At 45.8% G+C, this 22,970-nt stretch overlaps 1 protein-coding gene across 3 annotated transcripts in view; it reads left to right on the top strand.

The window, feature by feature from the left end:
* The window catches only part of GAB1 (GRB2 associated binding protein 1), a 115,148-nt gene that overhangs the window by 57,726 nt on the left and 34,452 nt on the right, over positions 1–22,970 (top strand). For 2 of the 3 annotated variants that reach the window (XM_061552264.1, XM_061552265.1), the window contains exons 2-3: positions 20,475–20,603; positions 21,690–21,858. In XM_061552264.1, the coding sequence (XP_061408248.1) occupies positions 20,475–20,603; positions 21,690–21,858 (298 nt within the window). Of the gene's footprint in view, positions 1–9,045; positions 9,213–20,474; positions 20,604–21,689; positions 21,859–22,970 lie in introns of those variants that run through there. The other variant, XM_061552266.1, reaches the window with a different exon arrangement.

Below are 22,970 nucleotides of genomic sequence, written 5' to 3'. Positions count from 1 at the left end.
CTTAACGTATCGTCGCGCATTGGCGAGACCCTTTTCCCTGCAGAATAATTCCGACGCAGGAAGGAATCCGTGTGCTCGTCGCAACATTACCCTCGCCGCCAGCGCTGTGTTTATAATCCATTGTGTTTAAGGATATGCAATTGCATTACATGGATTGAGCATTCCATCATTATTATGAAACCTCTTTATCCGTACTGCCACGTCCAATTAATCACTTGTGCTTGTTACTTTGGAGCGTTGCTCTCACTGGATGCAGTTTTGCCCAAATGTGGAGTTTTCCCCAACAGTTTCTGCATCATTGGACAATTGATTGGACTCTGGTAGCCGCAGATATAGGCATTGTCAGGGCCCCATCGTGTACGCATTAGTGCAGTCGGTAGTGCCATTGTGTGTTGAGGTTTGTCTCCTTTCTATTTCTGCTTGGGCACCAGTGCCAACGCAACAGCATCACCAATTAATTAGGTGGCGGTTTGCTTCGCGTCTGGTGTGGAAGTGCATGCTGGTCAAATAATCGGTTTGACTCCATTGTGTCCTTGTAAGCGAGGAGGGGGGGGAGAGCTGTGGGGGGGGGGGGGGGGTCCAATTGGTAATCTCGACCGGACCGCGTGCCACAGTTTTTTGACTCGGCAATACCTTGCCTAGTATCTCCTCTAGGTTGACTCGGTACTAAATGAGCACACGCTGGCAGAACACGAGCTCCCCTCCCCCCCACCCATTAGGAGAACAGTTTTAAAGGCTCCCACACGATAGAACACACGGCTCGCTCTCAGCACAGCGAGCTCATGGTGTTCGGGTCACTGTGCCCGAGAGGGTTTTTTTTGTTTCCAGTACGCAGCACATGAACAGCTTCGCTCTCTTGGCAACCCCCTCTACTGGACGTCTCCTACCAAGTCACCTGTAGCAGTGACTACGGAGCGCGGATTTCCACGCCGGCGAGATCGCGTTTTACAGCGCACTACAAGACTCACCACCCCCCCCCCCCCTTTATTAAGGAAACTGTTGGGGGTGAGATTCATGATCTGATTTGTGTGTGTGACCAGATTTTAATAACTTTATTGACACCTGACACAAGTTTGAGGTGCGTCGTACTTTCCGTAGAGTCTTATAATCCAGAGAACACTGGACGATGTGTATTTTTGCGATTATATTTCTGCTATGGTCTATCTTCAATGTTTCTAACTATTCTCCTTTGTGGTTGCAATGTTTTAAAAAATATATATTGTACTTTGTGCGCTTTCCCCATGACTTTGCTGCAAAGTTCAGTGGGTTCATTCAACTTAATTTTTCATGGCTATGTCCATGCCGCAGTGATCACAATGCGCAACATCAATGCACCGGTGGCATGCCGCCACGGTGCAGTGGCTAGCACAACGAGGTCACCGTTTTCTTCTGCGAGCGTGGCAGCTGAAACAATGGGGGGGCCACGGTGGCGAGATGTTAACTGCCTCGAGGTGTCAACCTCCTCGCCTGGTGTCGTGAGTTCGATCCCGAGCCTGACGCCTGCTGTGTATTTGGAGTTTGCGGTGTCTCTCTTTCCCCGTGGTCGCGTGGATTTTTCTCCGGGTCCTCCGGTTTTTGCCTGCGCGTTTAAAAACGTGCGTTTCGAGTATTCGGCTGCTGTAAATTTCCACACGATGGGCGGCTTCGTTGAGCTTATCATTTGCGGTCAAGTCGCTTTTGAAAAAGAGCTTCATATCTCGGGGGGCCTTACCTGCTTAAATAAAAAAAGTTTAGTTGAAGTGTCTTAAACCTACCCCCTCCCTCCCCCAGCCTATGTCTACCAAGCAGTATTAATGAGTACAGCACAGTCGATCGACATGTCGTCCGTGACGGGGTTAAGTGTGGGTACTCTCACCTTTTCCAAGACATTTGGCCAGCGTGGAAGATGAAATCAAATATCTCTCTCCAGCACGACTTTTCTAGTGAGAATTATTTTATTTTATTATGTTTTATTTTTATTATTTGATTACTTCCCTTCTACGTGACTTTACCGAAAGAACCAAGAAGATGAATCCCTGCAGTCACGAAAGCTTTAAATCGAAATTTTATACAACTGCCTCGAATTGAGTCCCTTCCTCCGCCCGCATTGGGCATGTGCTCCACCCGGTACCAGATAATGTCCTGGTGCCGCGTCACTTTTACCGTAGCTACTACCACGACCCACACGTGCAGATTGACCGATGCAATGTAAACGCATCGAAGAGAAACGCGACCGACGGAGCAAAACGTTGCTCTGCTCTCTCTCTCCGCGTCGTCGGTTCGACGTCAGCGATGAGCCCGAGGTAATGGCCCTCACCGAATCGTGCCAGTTCGGCCCCGGCCGCGGCACTGATTGATGCTCTCCTCGGTGCCATTGCGCCGGTGACGTCCTTAACGACCTTTGTGGAGGGGGGTTGGTGTTGTTGAGGCGGGAGGAGGATGATGATGGATGCAGCGCGGCCCGTAGCGACAGGAAGTGATGCGTTACCCGTGCGCTTGCGACAAAAACAACAGCGGCAGAGAAGAACAACAATAACAGAGAAACAGCGGCTCCGGCTCAAAACGCAGATTTTCGAAAACAAGGGATCAGCTTTCTTGTAAATAAACAGCTCAATAAGGGGGGGTGGGGTGGGATGGTGGGTCTGACCCACGCCTGGAACGCCACCAGAATTTCCGTTTGAATTTGTAGAATTTGGAGGATGCTTGTTCGCAGTCTCATGGTTAGCACTCTGGGTTTGCAATCTCGATGTCGCTGGATCTCCATTCCATCTCCCAGCATAGCAGTTGAATAAATACTTCCCTCCCTCCCCCATGGCCCCTGTCAACCCAACCGTATACATCAGAATCTGCATTTATACTCGAGGAATCCGATGAGCAATAAAGCTGTTTTGCACAGATGTCCATCCAGTCGGGGGCGGGTCAGAAAGTTGCAACGACAAACAGTGCAGAAACACGACAGGGGTGCAAAGTAGAGGCAATGTAAACAAATCGGTGGTTTACAACGCAGCTAGTTACTCGGCAAGTTGTGTGTGAGTGAAGTGAAGCCGTGGGTATTCCCACCCCTTTGAAGATGGCCAGCATGGAAGAGTGGGCCATCGTGCGCTCTAGATGCGCTCAATCGCAGGGCTACACTTTACTTTTTGTGCAGTGCAGTGGAGAAGCTTGTCTGTTAAGCCTCATCTTGATCTAAGACTCAACCAACACCGTGCACGTGTTGTTTAGTGAGAGGGAGTAAGCACGGCACAACGGGTTGAATATGAAGTGGTCGGGTGTGCGTTTGAGCACACCACCAATGTTATTTTTGTTGAACAAAAAATGTGTGGCCATGATGAGTACAATATACGTATGGCATTGCATGTGTATATTTAGTGTGCTGTTTGGCACACGTGTGTTCTGCCCGCCAGCGTGTGTATATTGTCCTAAACACAGTTTGTGCTGATGCCCATATCCTTAAATGCTTTTGATCTCCTGCCAGCTTGCAGAAATGAAGCAGTTGTGAGCCCGGTCAGCACTTGGATGGGAGACTGCCTGAAAATGCATAACACAAACCATGTTCCATATATGTTTGTGTAAACAAGTCCACTCATTTATTTTAGTGTCAAACAATGATCCTTTCCTGACCATAGATCAGACAAACTATGCTGTAGAACCAACACAACCCTAATTTCTCTACTTTGTTGAATTACAATCGGGTGTTATTCATTGTGTGCGTGTATACATTATTGTCTGTGCAATTGTAAATCTTATATATTTGGGTGGCGCGGTGGTTTTCCCACTGCACGCTCTGAACTCGGCCACCTGAGTTAGATTCCCAGTCACGATGAGCTTCAGTGGTCAGTGAGATCTAAACCTGGTCCTGGACGCCCCTCTCGCGAACCCACATGAATCCGCGTGGTGACCCCCAAAGTCAAACTAGTCTCACGATCGGGGAGGCCTTCATCCGGCAATGGAATGGCAAAAAACTGTAAATATTTTTTGTAAAGTTAATTTATATTTTGACATGAAACTTTTGTGACTCGAGGAATTAATATTCTTGGTTATTTCGGTAAAGTCACGTGGATAAAAAAATATATATTTTATTTAGAATTTAAATGTTACAATTTTTTTTTCACAATTTAAATTTTTTTCTTTTGTATTATTTTTTATTTTGTTATTTTTTTGTTTTCTATCTACGTGACTTTACCGAAAGAACCAATAATAGAAATTTATATTGTATATAGCAGCTGTTTATTTTGCTTACCTAGTTTTTACCTGTACGTTTTTTGTTCATCGTGCATTCACTCCACACAGTCTGGTATCTGGATGGAACAAGTGACGACACCTTAGTCGCGGGCTGTCAATCAGAAGCGGGGGCGCTGGACCCCCCCCCCCCTTGTGCCTACAGCTCCCACTTGGCGATCTTAGGAAACCGAGAGGGAGAAACAAAAAACAATGCCAGGGTCCCGCGTGTGCGCACAAGAGGACGTCACTTACCCGCTCACTTTACAGCTTTAACTGAGCCTGCTGAAATGATAAAACGTCTGGTTTAAAAAAAAACACGTATAGAATTTAAGTGGCTCGCGTATGATGTGCCGTGTGCATCTAATTGCAGCAACGTCAAAGGGGACCTTTAAGATTTTAGATTTAGATTTTTTTTGGATGTGCCAAAAATAATGGATATCGGGTACAAATATGGTACGGTGAAAATCGATGCGTCAAATTGTACACACGGTACAGTCTATAAAAATAAAACAAAAGCTTTTCCCTGTCCCGATTTACGGTTCATTGCATTTTCCGCGCTGATAATTTGACAAGCACAATTCGATATGCCCTTTGCTTTTGCCTCGCTACGAGCTGTAACCAAGGCAGCGCATTATCAACAGCCTCTCCACCCATGCAATAAATATGCTAATTGCAATTGGCCGCGCGGTGGCTACTTGGTCGGTCAGATAATGCATTAATTGGCAAGTGCAGCTTCAAGGATGGTTCTTTGTCAAATACATCGGTAAGCAGTCTTGCAGACCTGAGTGCCTTGAGTTTTTTCGCTGTCTTCTTTTTAGCGCCTGTGAATAATTTAGCAGTTGTTGTTGAGACGGCGAGGTGCCTGTATCTCTTGTCTGGTCGAGAAAGTGTGCTGGGGGTGATGTCATACTGCAGCGCAACTGCACAAAAGGCTGTCCATCTGTAAGTCTGTTTGTCTGTCTGTGTGTGTGCCTGTCTTATGTGTGGCTGCCCGAGCCAGTCTGTACCCCATATGCCCAGGCTCAGCTGTAGAGAACACCCTCTCCTGTCTCTTCCGCTGTGGATGGGTGGTAGAGAGACGGCGTCAGGGCCGATACGAGAGCGAGGCTCCGTCTGGCTGTGAGCGCGATAGCGTGCACGTGCGCGCATGTCTGTCTGGCTGCTGTCGCAGCAGATGAGCGACGTAGCCTCAAGAGCTGTGGATGACGTCCCGTACTCGGTTACAGCTCTGAGTCCTATCAGCTGTTATTCTTCTTCTTCGTGACTGACATCCAAAGAGGGTTGGAGCCCCGGTGGCTTCTCTCTGGGCTGAGGTTTCTTCCACGGTAAGGGTCTCTTTCCCCCCCCCCCCCCACGTTAATTTGTTGGTAGAATGTTTTTCCTCCCTTCCCCCCCCCCCTCTCTTTTTGTTGGTCTGATCTTAAAAGCCCAGAGACGGTGACTCCAATTTAATTGTGATCGTGCCGAGTGAGTCGTGCGCTGGAGTTGTGGCCGGGCATCGGGTAGCAGCTGTCTCTCGCCACATCAAACAGCAGCTGCACAAATGTGTTAAGGGGCGCAACAAAAAACCGGCACTCGCCAAGAGCCACAATGTATGTAGCATATGCGACACGTGATACGTTTAGTGTGTGTAACGTATATTAATAAACGCAGTGCCCTAAGCAATGGGTGATCTCTGGGTAATTCCGTGCTATTAGGGGCAATAAAATTGATACGTGTGAGAGAAAAACGAGATTGGCCGGGAATTGTCGAGCTCGTTAAAAATGTGGGGCAATTAAGTATCCTGGCGAAGGTGGAAATGATGAACGGCGTTATTCGAAGGTTCCACTCGAGTCGGTAAATTGACACTCGTGCCTAGTAAATTGACGCGCACGTATAGTGGCCATACGGAATACTTCTTCGTGTTCCGTGCATTGTTAGAGCATCTCATACATCGATATGCACGTATGATATTAAAGCATGCGGCCCTTGCCCCACCACCTTCTCCAACCATTATATAAACGGAGTGGTAGCTTCTGCAATCTCTCATTTACACCTGAAGACGGAAGCTTGTGTTGCCTCCGAAACGTCGTGATTTTTATTTTTATTTTATTTTACTTTTTAATGTTTTTTACCGACGTGACTTTACCGAAAAAACCTAAGAATATTAAAGCATGTGTCGCAGATCATCATCATCGCCACGAGTTATTGATATTCAGGTAAAACTCACCGAGACAACAGGTATCTTTTTGAGTGGGCGCACTTCAACGATGAATGCTTGCAAATACACACGACATGATGCCATAGAAAAGTGTGCATTGCAGCAACCTTTTAAAAATGCATATCGCAGATGCTACATGAAGCACTTCTCGCAAAAAAATCACACAGATGTGCAATGGCGGAGCCAGGATTTTCAGGTATGGGTGGGGCAAGCCCTCCAGCAATGAAAATGATAGAGGAGTTGTTAGTAAGTGAGGACTTGTCCCTTGCTTTTTATTCGACGCGTGTGCGGCGATGGCGCAGCCATCGATCGAGGGTCGAATTCGAAGCGCGTTGTGTGATCGGCATCGCGCTCGCTGAAGGTGTTTGCCTTCAGGGAAGTCGTGTACTGTTTACGCAACTGCGCACAATTCTGAGTCACTTATAACTGCTTTGCCGTTACTTATTGCCAATTATGGACTCAGACTATTGTCCTATCATCTCATAGAGTCCCTGGCACATAATAATATGCTACACAGTGGCAGTGGGGGTCGCAAAATGCCGATTTATTACTAATGAAGCTCAATGATCCGATCAAAATTAGGGATTTCGATTGGATCATTGGGGGGGGGGGGGGGGGGGGCACGTGCCACCCCCCCCCCCCCCCACTGGCTCCGCCAGTGCAGATGTGCTAAAGCAGTAATATTATATGACGCAGGGGAGCATATTAGGTTGCGTGAACTAACACATAAATGCAGCTTGCAGGGAGTGTTTGTCATTTCTGGCGTCATGACTACCAGCTCTACATCACTCTTTCCAAAACATTTATTTGATAAATAATATTTACTCAATCAACATGAAAACAACGGAAAAGACATGCAATATTACGTACCTATTTTTGAATGTTTTCCCCCACCGCCACCCACTCACACTACATAGGGAGAGCATCCTCACACCGTGAGTCACCTGCACTTGTGATAGATTCCCATCAGTTGCGTTCACTTTGACACGTCGTGCGCGCTCGGTGGTAGCTGGAATTTAATTAGAGTGCTAATTTGGCAGTTATTTTGGTTTGACCTCTGTATGACTGTTGAGTCGCACCGTCGCCTCCTCCTCCAGTCTCTCTCTCTCTCTCTCTTGCTCTTTATAGCTGTGAGCCTTTCCTGTTCGAGAGGGAAGGCCCCTTTAGCTGAACTCTTGTCGAGTGTTTCCATTAAGCGCTACAATGCATGCTACCTCGGGCGTTTTGGCATCGGAGATGGCAGTAACGGGCATTCAGCCGTGCGGTTAAAGGCCGTTTAACTTGGGCTCCAAGGTCAGATGCTGAATATGTAAATAAATAAAGAAGTAATCGTTGGCTTAAAAAAAATAAGTCTGCGGTGTATAACGTGGGATGGCGGTTATGTGACAAAGTGCCTATTGAATACATTTCACAAAGGGAAATGCCATTGCTGTAAAGTAGTTGTGTGCAATAAAACAGATGTTATTGAATTTTATACTTAACAAAAAAATCTTGGTTCACGCATACATCACCTATTATTGATCAATTAATTTGTTGCTAGGGCATTATTAGGCGATGGTAATGTGTTCTTTGGCATATACAGTATGTGCACATTTATATGTATGTACTTGTGTGTATTTTTATTTTAACGTTTATCTTACCAAGGACTCAGGGGAGTGGATTGGGGTATTGGTCATTTGGTACAGCAGTGCGAAAACCAGTTCATATCCCACCAGCATCATCATCTTCTTGGTTCTTTCGGTAAAGTCACATAGAAGGGAAATAATAAAATAATAAAAACAAAACATAATAAAATACAATTCTCACGACGTTTCGGCCACAACGCAAGCAGCCGTTGTGGCCGAAACGTCGTGAGAATTGTATTTTATAATGTTTTATTTTTATTATTTTATTATTTCCCTTCTACGTGACTTTACCGAAAGAACCAAGAAGATGAATCCCTGCAGTCACGAAAGCTTTAAATCGAAATCATCATCATCATCATCCCCCCGTCATTATGAATCGTCAGTCCTCATCAATTATCATCATCATCATTGTCATCATCATCATCATTGTGGGGTTCGCAAAATGAACGCTACCTGTTAGGTCAACAGTTGTGTCCCTTTGGATAGACTGGTTCCTGCCATATGAATGCGAAATTTCCTTTCACCCACTCAACATTGACGATAACTGTCATGCATTCTACTGAGCGTGGATGACCTTTTAAAATTCGTGGTAAAAGTGTACTTGTATTGCAATGTCTTCCATCCAGCGTTACATCGGGAATGGCTAATGATGCCATACGTCGGTTCATCTTTGTGCACGCACCATTTAGCTGACGGCCCACTCCAGGTTGTTTTTCTTCCTCCGTCAGTGAAATGCTCACGTCCGTGGAAGCGCATGAACAAACTTATTTCCTGGGACGACCCCATTTCCATCACACACGTCCCCCCCCCCCAACCCCCCACCACGTATCCCTGCTCTCCTTTCCGTCCGCCCCCCCACCTCTCCACCACCAGCACAATCACACTGCTCACCACCACCACCAAGCAGCAGCAGCAGCTCTCCTCGCCCCCACCGCTCGTCCCGCCCTCCCCTAAGCCCCCCGCACGCTTCCGTAAACACGACGGCAATGAAACGTCGCTGCCGGAGCCTCGCGCCCGCAGTCTCCGTGAGACGCAGTTGCAGGTGCCACCGTGCCAGCCAGCGCTGCCTCTTCATCTGAGCCGCTGCTGCTGCCTCTGCTGCTGCCTCCGCTGCTGCTGTTGCCTCCGCCGCATCATCTGCTGCTGCTGCTGCCGCTGTTCAGGCATTGCTCTTCTGTGCACTCTGAGTAAGTAAGCAACGTCCATGAGCGAGCGGGAAAATGGAATACATTTTAGTGTAGAACACAACTGACCACAACCTAGGCGGATTCTGTTTGTTGTTATTTTGTTGTTATCGTTGTCAGTGTTTGGATGGATGCGATCGCGGCTGTGTCGGCAGGCTGCCTGTGATGGATGCGAATGTGGATGGGAAATGTGGACTTGACGGATGTGCGTGCGCATCGCGCATCGATGAATATGCAGATAGGCTAATGGATGTTAAGCGGATGAATGTGAGAGCTAATTTAATTTATAATGAAATTGATTGGTGATATTAGCGTCATCAGTCAATCCAAAATAAATTGATTTTGCTGCCTAAGATGAACTCGTGCTCATCGGGGATGGTCTCTATCAATTTGGCAAGACGTATGGAGCAAAGCCTGCCTCGTATTTGAGTTGAGCGACATTTTTTCTGCTGACGTATGTGTTCTTGTTATTACAATATAAGACTTTAATTGAAACCACAATCTCGACACATATCGCAGTGTGCCAGGGATAGCAGTGAATATTAGACAGGGTTATACAGAGATGCAATACAAGTTGTACTTATTTAGCGTCTAATGTGAACGCATCTCAAAATAGCGTACAGAAACGGTGGGCATGTTTACTTGTTAAAGAGTCAGTCAAAGACAGTTGGAGAAAAACGGAAGATCTTGAGCCCTGAACTTTACTGTGGCAGGGAGTCGCCATCACGCCTCACTGGTGGGGAAGGAAGTGCCAGACCTTGAGGGCAGCAAAGAAGAATAAGCGACCTCCCACTGAGTGATGGTTGACTTGTGGCATCTATAGAAAATCCTTGATTCCTGGGGTCGAGAGTGCGTACAATGTGACGGGAGGGAACAGGTAGAGAGGGGAGTGTGAGGAGGGGAATATAGTGACATGGTGGTGGAGTGAGATTAGAGGAGAGAGGTGGGAGAGTGTGTGGAGAAGAGTGAGACGACAGAGAGGAGGGCGAGCGGAGGGCAGTCGAGTGAGAATAGAGGGGAAACACGTCCTTGCTTTCATCGTCACCGTCGGCTGCCGATGTAATTACGAAAGACATCGAGGCGAGAGCCGCGAGATGCGTATCGCGCCGTGGCGGAGCGACGCATGAACATTCTTGGCCACGGTGACGCAGAGTGGACGTCGTGACGAGACGGTGTCACACGGCCGAGGGAGCTCGCCCGCTCCCTCGCTCGCCCGCTCGCATGTCGAGAGCTAAGCCTCAGCTGTTTTTTTTCTTCCTGACGCCTCCAGGCTTGGGAAAAACGAGCTGCCGCCACAGCAGCTGTCCCGTCCATTTGGGCAAGATGCAGACATAACACGTCGGGGATTTACCCGGAATTAAGGAACTTGGCCAGACGAGCGAAAACAACCTGTTCTAGGGAAAAAAAAAGTGTTTGCTCGATTTATGTTCATCTGATTTACGATCTCCTCATTATGCTGCAAACATGTCGAGGTGGGGCAATTTTTGCGAACGGGGCCCGCTATAAAACATGACTGGGTATTTACACGATTGCGTCTTTAGAGTGAAGACTGGAATGCACTGAGGACAAAAGATTCCCGAGGTGAAATGAGCAGAGTGTGACTTCGCATTGCGACTGAAACTTTGAACTCGGAACACAAAATCCTCAATTAGTGCACAGTTGTATTTGACCTTGGTGGCCTTACTGCATTCATCGGGGAGGGGAAAGGAAAATAAGGCGCTGTTGGTAAAAACGCGGTTGTTGTTACACGGAGTGTTCTTGCCCTTATTTCAGTCGAGATGGTGAACAGGTGAATTGGGTCGCGGGGAGAGTCGGTCTGTGAAAGGGGGGGAGCAGACATCCTACGCGTGCGTTTCCAGGCGGTAATTTCCATGGAAAGTGTTACGTTAATAGGGAAGTGCCCAGGGCATCTGCACAAAGGAACAAAAAAAAATACGATTAAGGCAAGCTCTGAAATTCTATCTCTGCGCCAGGGTCTGTTTTAATCGCCGTCTACATCCGTGGGAGCATGACCACAGGTCCCGCGGAGCAGAGATGAAGGTTGGAGGGGGGGGATTGGTTGTACGGGAGTTTGACCAAACTGCTGTGTGGTGTGGCTGACCACTTTGTCTCTTTAGCACTCATTGGCACCCGTTTTTAGTCGGGTGAAGCCTCTAAAGCGTCGTTGCTTGCCATGTATACGCAGTTACAGGTAGAGGTGACTTCTGTGACGCATCCAGACAAATCTTGTTTTAACCTAAGCATCGACAATAACAAAAGACGCGGTACATTTTTTCTAAAAGTATGCTTTCGTGTTTAGCAGCATTTGGGGTAGGTCATTAGTGGCGTATCATGCGATGCTAAGCGACGTGCCGTGTTGTGCTCTTTCTCAGTAAAGCGAGACCTTTTGCATGAGCTATGGCTCATCGCGGTAGGTGCAATAGTTGGTACAGGTGAAGAAACCGTGCCCAATTGCATCGGAGTCGTGGGTTATTCAGAGTCTGCCCGAGCAGCGGGTCACTATGATTCATATTGACAGCACTATTTATTTGCGATACAATTATTCAGTTTATGACAAGGCAAGGGTGCATTGAGACCAGAAGTCACTCTTTCACGGCAGATCTGGATAGAAAGAAATATCTCATGACAAGAAACGCTACAGAAACGCCTCGGGCAGAATTTTTTTTATCACGGTGACGTCACATTTCTCAATGCAAACAAATTTGAAGTGCAGAGTTAATCAACTGACACAAGATAAATAAAAGTAAAGCATGATACGCAGAGTATAAACAGGATCCACAATGTAAACAACAACAACAACCACAACAAACATAGCAGAGGTGGGACAAAGTCATTGTTATGCAAGTCCAAGTCGAGTCTGAAGTCATCAAATTCATGACTCGAGTCTGACTCGAGTCCAAGTCACATGACTCGAGTCCACACCTCTGAAACATAGTATCACGGTTAAAACTAAAAACAAAATCAACTCGTACTCCTGGGTTATTTCGGTCGCTTGTGTCGCGATCGAAACGTCGTGATTTATTTTATTTCTACCTACGTGTCTTTAGCGAAAGAACCAAAGAGTATGGATTCCGGCAGTCACGAAAGCTTCAAATCAAGATTAAAATCAACTCGGCTCATTGTTACATTTTAATAATGAAGACTCGGCTGTCAGAATGAGTGGCTCGAAATTCTTGAGGTTCCAAGTTCAAATTCCTGGTTTGGATGTTGACTCAGCACGTCATCCCTCCGGGGTTCAACAAAATGAGTACCACTTTGTATGTAAGTCAACAGTGATTCTCCTGTGGATAGACTCGCTCCCGCCATAGGAACGTCGATCATCCACCTGTAAACAGGAGATAAACACCACCTCAGTGCTTATTTGAGCAAGAAAATTGCATTGTGGAGCTGATGGATTTATTTTTAGATTAAGCTTTCACGTGCGAGTTAGGGCTTATTAAATTCGCCACTCGTGACGCTGTTGTCATAACCACACGTAAATCATTAATCCTGATACGGCACTGTTATCCAAGTTGGAAAATAACCAACATATATAGTGCCTCATTATGTGCTGGAGCAATGTTCGTTGACAGCAAAGTAATGTAGGAAGATATTCTTAGGTTTTTTCGGTAAAGTCACGTAGGTAAAACATTAAAATTAATAAAAGTAAAATAAAAATAAAAATCACGACGTTTCGGAGGCAACAAAAAGTGTGCCTTACTTGGCCCTTCCCCTCTCCAACCATTATATATACGGAGTGGTAGCTCTTGTAATCTCTCATTTACTTGATACAGCTGTCGTGGCTGTGACGGTTCCACCTGAAGACGGAAGCTTGTGTTGCCTCCGAAACGTCATGATTTTTATTTTTTATTTTATTTTACTTTTATTAATTTTAATGTTTTACCTACGTGACTTTACCGAAAAAACCTAAGAATATGAATCCTTGCAGTCACGAAAGCTTCAAATCTAGAATGTAGGAAGAGTTCCAGAATAAGTTTATTGTTCACCAACACACGAGTGTTTGAGCGGTGTTTTAATCGTCTCTGCTATGGCTGCTTGATGTCAAAGATTACACTGTGTGTGTCGCTTACATTTTCAAACAATAGTTTAAACTTAATTTTTAACACTCAACATATTTTAAATGTACTCACACCTCCGATTAGCATGGTTGGCTATGTACGGTGTTAAAGACGTTCAACATACAATTATACCTATTTTATTTCAACAACAAACGACACCTTCCTGTAATAATAGCAATCAATTAGAGTCAATCCATTGCTGGATTAATTCTTCCCCATGCCATCTTGGTCACGTTTGCTTGACCATACTTCACCACTATGGTCACTATGGGCTTGTGAAGGGGGGGGGGGAGCCTAAGACCGGTTCAGATATCACTCCGCCACTGATGTTCGCCGTGAGCGGGATTCGAATTCGTGTCACATTGGGTTCATGACGCAGCGTGCTAATCGCTGCTTCGCCACTCCCCTCCACTACGGTGATGGACCGATTCGTAAGGTTTGCTACGCACGGTGTGAAAGAAGTTCAACACACATACCATTGACTACAATTGAAAAATATTTCCTTAAAGTAGAAATGCAGTTATTCAATCAGGAATTTCTGTAAACAACCCAATTTTATGCCACATTACATGTCTTCCGTATCTGTATCAAATAGCACTCACGGCTAAACCAACGTTTAAACACAAACAAGGGAATGCTTCTCGGCAGACTGTCAATCGCATACAAATTGCCAAACCTCGTGTGCGGCTAAAGCTCTCTCCATTTAAACGAAATTGCTCATCTGATGCATAAATCGGAAGCACTTAGCGCCGTTTAGGGGAGCCTGATTATTACGGGAGCACAGTGGCACAGGAGCGCTCTCCGCGTGCCGTTCGGAATGGATCAGCTCTGTGCTCCGACGGGAGGGATTCCGTGTGCGGTAATTAGCTTAATTGCGCAATATTGACGAGGGTTTTCACGGTGTAAGCCTCGCGATCTCGCTCATCACTGCCGGGAGATTAGGCCACGTCCTGCAGAGTCGGGTGAGCTTATTTTGCGATTTGCGTCGAAGTACCAGGGCAAATTGACCGTGCGGCGTACGGCGCTTTGGTGGCTTGTGTGGCCATCACGCGAGCACGTGACCTTGCCAGCGCCCACCTCCCAGCCTTGACAATCGTATTGCTAAACCTCATTGCAAATGATAATACGATTACAAGTTGTTATCATTGCCAAGGATATGCGCTCGAAGGAAATGACCGTTTTGAACGCAGAGATGAGACCAGCAAATGAGAAATTTCTCATTTACTTGATACAGCAATCGTGCTGTGACGGTTCCACCTGGAAGACGGAAGCTTGTGTTGCCTCCGAAACGTCGTGATTTTTATTTTATTTTTATTTTACTTTTGTTAATTATAATTTTTTTTACCAACGTGACTTTACCGAAAAAACCCAAGAATATGAATCCTTGCAGTCACGAAAGCTTAAAATCTAGAAATGAGACCAGCAGTTCCAGAGCGTAGATCATAAACGATTCAAATTTTCACTTTCTTGGTCATGGGGGTACTTTGACCATACTTCACCATGTCGGTCACTGTGGGTTGGTGAAGAGGCGGGCGGGGGGGGGGGCAGGACTGGTTCAGATATCACTTGCCACCCATATCAGGTGTGGCCTTGAATCAAACTCGGGTTGAAGAGTTCATAGCTGGATAATTAACCATCATTGCTGCCTCCTATGTTCACGTAGTTTTAGATGAACTCCTGGTATTGCGAGTGACTGCCAGCATTGTGGACATTACACCCGATGGTTATCGTCAAGTGCTAGCTTTTAAAAAAGAAATGTCGTAAGTGCCCATACTACCGGCCTGCCCTGGTTCTTGTCACAATTTCCCGGTGGTAGTAATATAACGACGTGTGAGGTTTCTAAAGGCAAGGTGGTTAGTGCGATGCTCTGTGAGCCTGCCAAACTCTGTTCAATTCCTGGCAATGACGAACATCCGTCGGGGGGGGGGGGGGGTTGTTTCACTACTATACTTCACTGTGCTGATCAGCTCAGGTTGGTCAAGAGGGGGGGAGGGCAGGACCGTTTCTGATATCACCTGCCACTGGCATTAGCCGTGGATGAGAAAATTAACTCAGGTGTCCGTATTCATTGTGCAGTGCGGTAACCACTGAACCCAACGCCGGTTTACAAATACATGAGTATATTCAGTCAATTCTCACACGGGCATCTGGTGGATTTCAAAAGTCTATGGTTGCAATCTAGAATTCTGGAACATTAAAATTATATCTTGGAGAAATAGAGACTGCCCAGTGTGTCTCCAAGATGCGTCTAATGTCTCTAGAGGGCCAAAGCTTTTCACACTATTGTTAGGTAGGCCAGGTTGAGTCACAAACCGTACCTCTCCATAACAAAGGCTCACCCTCTTAAGCCTCACCTTACCATATGAATAAAAAGTGTGCTGCACTTGCCCCCTTCCCCCCTCTCCAACCATTATATAAACGGAGTGGTAGCTCCTGCAATCTCTCATTTACTTGATACAGCTGTCGTGGCTGTGACGGTTCCACCTGAAGACGGAGGCTTGTGTTGCCTCCGAAACGTCGTGATTTTTATTTTATTTTACTTTTATTAATTTTCATGTTTTACCTACGTGACTTTACCGAAAAAACCTAAGAATATGAATCCTTGCAGTCACGAAAGCTTCAAATCTAGAACTGAGAGGGCAGGGTGGCGTGCCGCTTAGCATTGGGCATGCGTGACTCATCGGAGCTGGGTGTGAGTGACAGTTGGCATCGGCTCTTTTCGTTTATTCTCCAAAGTCCGTACATGTCCAGCGTGGAGACAAATGGACCTCTGCCATTAGGGCTGACATATCTGTCCCCATAGTATTTCGTCAGATATTGGCAGAGATAATGCATTAACGTTGCTGCTGCTTTCACTCACGTTTATCTGGGCAGGATGGAAATTGAATATTGAATAAAACAAGTCCTGCGTATGTCTTGAACATGTTCTGGAAGGGCAGTCTTGAGTGAGTTTGAGTTAAGGTAGTACATGGCGATGATGTAACCATTTTTCACGCAGCGTGTTTACTTGGGTCTATATCAAACGGCATTTGTAACTCGTCATTATTAGCATTTATATTTTTGTTGTTGGTTACTGTTCTCAAAAAAATCACTCCTTGATTCTTCCATGTTGTAGTCTATTGCAAGTTGTCATTTATTATTGCGATTTTATTAGCACCATGTTGACTGTTTTGCATTCATTTTCGCTTCCTCCCTTGCCCGGCTTGACTTGGCAATCCCCTCGCATTGCCGTTTCCATTATGATCTCGCTCAATTCAAGAATCGTATTAACTCTTGCCTATGTCACCTTCAGGAGTGCTGTTTGTTGCTGGCTACTTGGAATTTTTCGGCTTTTGGGCCCTGTGCTCGGCAACTGATTCTAAAGAATAAAAAATAATGCCGATCTTAGCAAAGCAAGCCATGTGTTGAATAATACTTAAATTGTTAGGTTGGTAAATGGAGCACTTATCAATTTTGTGTTTGATTTTACACGTCAACAACTTTTTTTATTCCCAATGAAAACACACGATAGATTTTTTTACTACGGTATTTTTATTTAATTTTTTATCTTATGACTTTGTTTATTTAGTGCCACGTTCATGAACGTGCATCATTTGTGATCCGCATTTCACAGCAGAGGCACCTTGACATATCATTAACTGGAAGTAACCACCGGATTCTACACCTCTGCAAACGTGCATCTGTTAAGGCATTTGCATATGAGTTGGCCATATGGCTCTTGGGTGAGAAAGCTGAGCTGGCACTGCTGAGATCCAGGGCTCCGATCTGAGTTCTCATGTGTCGTGAGTTGATGATGTCAGCTCGGTCACCGATTAATGCACAAATACATAATCCAAAACATTTGGTTTTAACTTAATTTGGCAAAAATGACAGCGCTTGCACTTAAAACATTTTGGTTTGATTGACATGCAATTGTGACCCTCTTTTGCGAGGCATGTAAAAGGTGTGCCCCTAGTGTGGATGGATTGAATTAATCTCGAAAAAGTAGTTCCATGATGTCTATTTGTGCAGCTATTCTGACACAGGGTGGTGCACTCCTCGCTGCAGAGCTCCGAGTGGACATTTTCTACATTCCACGACGAAATTGAACCAATAGCACAATTTTAATATTGTGAGATTCTTTTTTTTTACACGGTGATGACGTACGCCTTGAGAACATGTTGCACTTCATGGGTGTGAAGCGACGTTTGTTTGGGACCTTGTTTACGTCTGCACGAATCCTCGCGTGCTGCGTGGAATCAATAGGAGCCCATTAGCCTAATGGAATGCCGATGGTATTAATGCGTTGGCTGGAAGATGGGGCCCGCGTTATTGGCTCAGCTTTCTTCCAGTGCCATTATCTGGGTCACATTATCGGAGCGGGTCTTCACGGTTCAAATTAGGGTGCAGTGATTCGTTTTCCACGCTTGAGTTGGCTATGCGGAGCGAAGGGAAAGCCTTGCGGTGGTTTCATTTTTCATCTTCCGCCTTCCCGCGATCGTGTGGGCCACGTGTGCTGGTGTTTGTTAATAATGCGTCGTGTTAGGGAGGTTTATGTCGGACAAAAACAACTGTGATCCCCACCGCATATCTCGAACAGAAACTGGATCTGTGTTGATTCCCAATTTTATTGAACTGTCACGCTGCATGTGCAGGATTACACTGGGTGTGCCATGTGTGTGTGCGTGCGCACACTTGATTTTAATATGGGATGGGTGATGCAGTGGATTACGCGCTGTGTTATGAACCCAGCAACCCAAGTTTTCTTCCTGGCCACAGCTAATATCAGTGCAGAGGAATATATGGGCCTGTACTGCCCCCGCCTTAGGCCAACGCAGTCTTCAAAGAGTATTTTGTGCAGTGTACAAATATCAGGGGAAACAAAGGCAGCCTGGCATAATGCTGGCCACACCACTTCTTCACGCACCATGCCAGCATTAATAGTTGCCCACTAACAGCACTCTTCCCCATAGTTTATTTATATATATAAAAAAAATGGAATTAATTGTCTTTGTTGCAATGAAATAATGAGCGTGTTGTCTACAATTTGGTTATCTGGTCATCTCCAAGACCTGAGATGCTGTGCTGCAACCCTCGTGTGGATAACAAAGTCTACTGAAGTGACTTTACGAGTTCGTTCTAAGCTGTCATCTTCCAGGGCAATTTTTTTAGACACAGTGGTGCATTGCTAAGTTTTGAATGGAATATTCTTCATCTTGTGGCATGTGGCATCCAAGAAAAAAAATAAGATGTATTTTTCAAACTTGAGCTGAGGAGCATGCTCGCACTCATGTCGAATAGCGGTTACAAGATTCCTTTTTTCGCCAGGTGTAGATCCCACAGGGCTTTCTCACGAAGGGATTCTGACCTTCAAGGCCCTTTTAAATATTTCATGGATACATGAAACACGATAATACGATTTATGCCGAGGAAAGAAGCGCGTACGAATGCACAGAAATCTTTAACACGTGGTATCAGTGCTTATTATTCATTTAGTGGCATGCAAAATTGATGGACAAATCATATCGGTGATGTGGTGCCAGTGAATTAATGTTTACACGTGAGCTGACAGTGGAGCTAGATGCATTCCTAAGTGCTTCTAGCTTGTTGTTTTGAAGGGACACCCTACGCATTCTCACATTTCAGTGGCCGCCGCTCAATATTCCTGCCACGAGTGACCGGTAGCTCGTCATTTAGGGCCCAGTGGGGGGGCCCGGCACCACTCGTGAAAAAAAAATTAATAAGGAAAAAAAAAACCTTCGGAATTACCGGCTCATCGTAAAGATTCTAAACTGCATACACCATGCCCATCCCCAAATAAGTTCCCATGCAGGTGCTCGGTGGATTATTACATCGTCATATTGTGAGAGGTTGCGGTGGAAAACTTCGATTTAAAGCTTTCGTGACTGCAGGGATTCATCTTCTTGGTTCTTTCGGTAAAGTCACGTAGAAGGGAAGTAATAAATTAATAAAAATAAAACATAATAAAATAATTCTCACCACGTTTCGGCCACAACGCACGCAGCCGTCCTCTTCACCTGGCCGAAACGTCGTGAGAATTATTTTATTATGTTTTATTTTTATTATTTTATTACTTCCCTTCTACGTGACTTTACCGAAAGAACCAAGAAGAGGTTGCGGTGGCTTTGGGAGGCCTTCATCCATCGGTGCATTGACCCTGGCTGATGATGACACACTCCATCCCTCCTCTTTCACTGCCCCCCCCCCCCACTTGCCCCACCTCTGTGGGGTTCCAAGCCCCACAAATATAATTACCCACCGGCCACCCCGTCTGCCACACCTCACCAAAACGTTTCAGAAATGTTATGTAGACTGAGTAATGTATTGTGTCAGAGGAGTTTGGACATTGCTTGCCGAAGCACACCAGGGTTTAGTGGCAATAATGTTGGATGCCAGCCCTGCTCCGGCAATGTAAATATAGCATTAAAAATAAAACGTGTTTACCGACCTCATTGGCCATTGGGCTTGCATTGCTTTATTGACATCCGTTTTATGCTTTGTTTAACAGTTGTAATGGAAAATATTGACCTTCAAGTCCTAACGGAGCGAACGTTGATTTTTCTGGGTTTCTCGTTGTTTATTTTTATCCCATTCTATCTCGTTAAAAGAAAAATTTGTTGACGCTTTCTGATATACCCTCACCGGTGAAGCTACGCTCAGTCTGTTTCCTTTTCCATAGAGACACATGACACCGCATTGCCCATTCTGCAAAGGGCAACCTGGGGTTACATCCACTGTACCTCTCTGACCTCTCTATGTGCTATGAAGAAGGGCTATTGTATACTTTTTCGTTTTAAGGCCACATTGTTATTATTGATGGATGTGTACATTTTTTGTGTGCTATTAGTGCTTGTGCACCACTGTCAACGTGGTGTCGGCAGTAAATAATTTAATTCCATCTCATTTTAAGTGCACAGACATAAATAAAGAAATCTTACGTTTTAACAATCATTTAGTAAACAATGCACATAAGGCCGAGTGAAGACCACACATTCCGGTGATTTCACAGGGTAATGGTCACCGTACAGAGCCTCCCTCCTCCGTCTCTGTAATCCTTCTCGGTCGACGATGATTGCTGCTCTCCCCCACTCCTGGCTTAACGCGGCGCGGTCGATGGCTCTGCGATGCACCCCCCCCCCCCCCATCGCCCTATCACGTTTTAAGGCCGCTTGCCCCTTTTTTTTGTCCGTCCGTGCGACGCGGGCAGGCGTGGAAGAAGCGCTGGTTCGTCCTGCGCAGCGGCCGCCTGAGCGGGGACGCGGACGTGCTCGAGTACTACAAGAGCGAGAGCGCCCGCAAGCCCATCCGCATCATCAACCTCAACCTGTGCGAGCAGGTACCCAGCGCCGGCGCATCGCGGGGCATCGTGCGGCCGTCTGGAACGCTCTTGCCTCCAACATTAGGAAGCCGCTGGGGCTAGACACTTTTAAATATAGATTGAAAACTAATTTCCTTAGAACTGATTTTTTGTGTTTAGTTAGTTGTCCTTCCTCCACACCTCAGATTAACATGGTTGGCTACGTACGGTGCGAAAGAAGTTCAAGATAATACATACGAGGGATAAGGAGCCTTGCACTCAGAGAGTGGCAAAACGTACTGGGCAACTTGCAATGGATCGATTGACATTGACTTGTACGCTTGGAGTGCATGCATTGGATGATGCGTTTCGGAGTGGATTACGGTATTTTTAATTCGATGAATACATTCTAAAGACAAAGGTCCCCCGTATAGTCTTTACAGACTGTTTGGGAAAGTGCTGTTAGCGAATACCTATGAAGTCCAACACCGCCCTTGGACGTTTTTATCTCCCCAGTGCTGATATTTATAACACGACACCAGGTACTCATTTAAGGCTGAGTCGACCTCAGGGAGACCCAGGACCGGTTCAGATATTCGTCACCAATGTTGGCCATGAGCGGGAATTGAACTCGGGTTACCAGGTTCGAAGTGCAGTGTGCGATCCCGCTGCACTACCGCTCCCCACACATTCATGCATGCACACATATACACACACACACACCCAACGATGTGCTTGCACACACGCATATGAATGTGACCCACGTATACGCGAATGCACGTGCACATAACAGAATGAGGACCTCTCAATTAGCCATATAGATTTGTGTGGCTGGCGCTGTTCACAAGTGGCTATTAATGCTGGTAAGCCGCATGCGTGGGTGGCGGAATCCAATGTGGATCGCTGGAATCGTGAAGCAGTGGGACCACCCCAACATCACCTACTCCACTTCGCACAAGCGCACGAGAGAATGGATAACCCGACGATTGGTTGCATCCCTCAATTTCAGCCAGTTTGCTTGGAGTGGACGGTTCAGTCCAGTCCCCGCTACAGCCGCCCGCCCGCCCGCCCGTTGGCTTCTGTGCATGCGATTTTGCTGATGGGTTCACCCGCGTGTGTTCTCAGGTGGACTCGGGCCTCACGTTCGATCGCAAGGAGTTTGAGAAGAGCTACATCTTCGATCTGCGCACCATCGATCGCACTTTCTACCTGGTGGCCGACAGTGAGCACGACATGAATAAGTGGGTGCGCTGCATCTGCGACGTCTGCGGATTCAACTCCACGGACAGTGATGGTAAATCAACGCTCGCCCGCCTCCACCATCACCACTATCAGCACTTCACTTTCCACTACCAGCACCACCACCACCACCACCAATACTCAGCCCCTCTCATCACTAGCGTCACCACTGTCATCACCACCTTCTTGTGGATACTAAATATGTGTGCATTTTCAACTTACATCGCCGGAATTGATTTCTTTGACACACAGAGCACCCCTGTCATTATCCTCATTATCTGTAGCAGCAGGAAGGTGTCATTGTGTCACTTTGCAAGAGGACAGGCACATGAAAAGGCATCATTTAATTGGGGAAATCGATTCCTACGCTCACTATAAATAGAGTCGTTCATATAAGCAACGATTATATTCGATTTATATATGTTGTATGTAATGGGTCCACGTGACCACTGCAGCCACAAGAGGTTGCTACATTCACCAAAGTGTTAAACGAAGGATCTATGCTTGAGTCGGTATAATTCGATAAATTACAGGGAGGTAAAGCAGGAAAGGCCTATAAACAAAGGCCCTGCTTCATATGTTTTTTCCAGTGGGCTTCATGATTATCTAGATGTGTGCTAGTCAAACAGACTTACTCAAACAGGGTTTATATAAAAATAAAAATAACATGAAGATCACTTGTGTTGCGATTGAAACGTCGTGGGTTTTTTGCTTTTATTATTTTCAAGTTTATTTTTATTTTATTTTGTATTTTATTTAATTATCCGTTATTTAAATTTTATTTTCTATCTACGCGACTTTACCGAAAGAACCAAGAATAGGGTTTGTATAATTAATGTTTAGCACTGTCTATGTTTATCTCATTTCAATATTGTTACTATCTGTTCGTTTGATTATTACTCATTGCAAAAAGCACATCAATGTAAACAAGAACTACAACTGGATATTTGATAGTAAGCACTATTTGTCTAAATATATTACAAGATGTTGACAAATGTCTTCCCGAGGCCACTTTATAATCATGTGCGCGGGGTATATTATGGCCGATGAAAGCTCTTTGCGCTCTGCGTAGGGAATTTGTGTGCAAACCGCAAGGTAGGAGAATGAGGAGTCACTTTTCATTACTTCCCGCTGACAGATGCATTTGCTTGGCAGAAAAAGGCGCAC

The sequence above is a fragment of the Lethenteron reissneri genome, chromosome 16 (genome assembly GCF_015708825.2).
Source record: "Lethenteron reissneri isolate LAM-NWPU_2019-01 chromosome 16, ASM1570882v1, whole genome shotgun sequence".
NCBI lineage: Eukaryota > Metazoa > Chordata > Hyperoartia > Petromyzontiformes > Petromyzontidae > Lethenteron > Lethenteron reissneri.
Note: the sequence above shows the minus strand (reverse complement) of the source record. Positions and strands in the feature narration are given on the sequence as shown.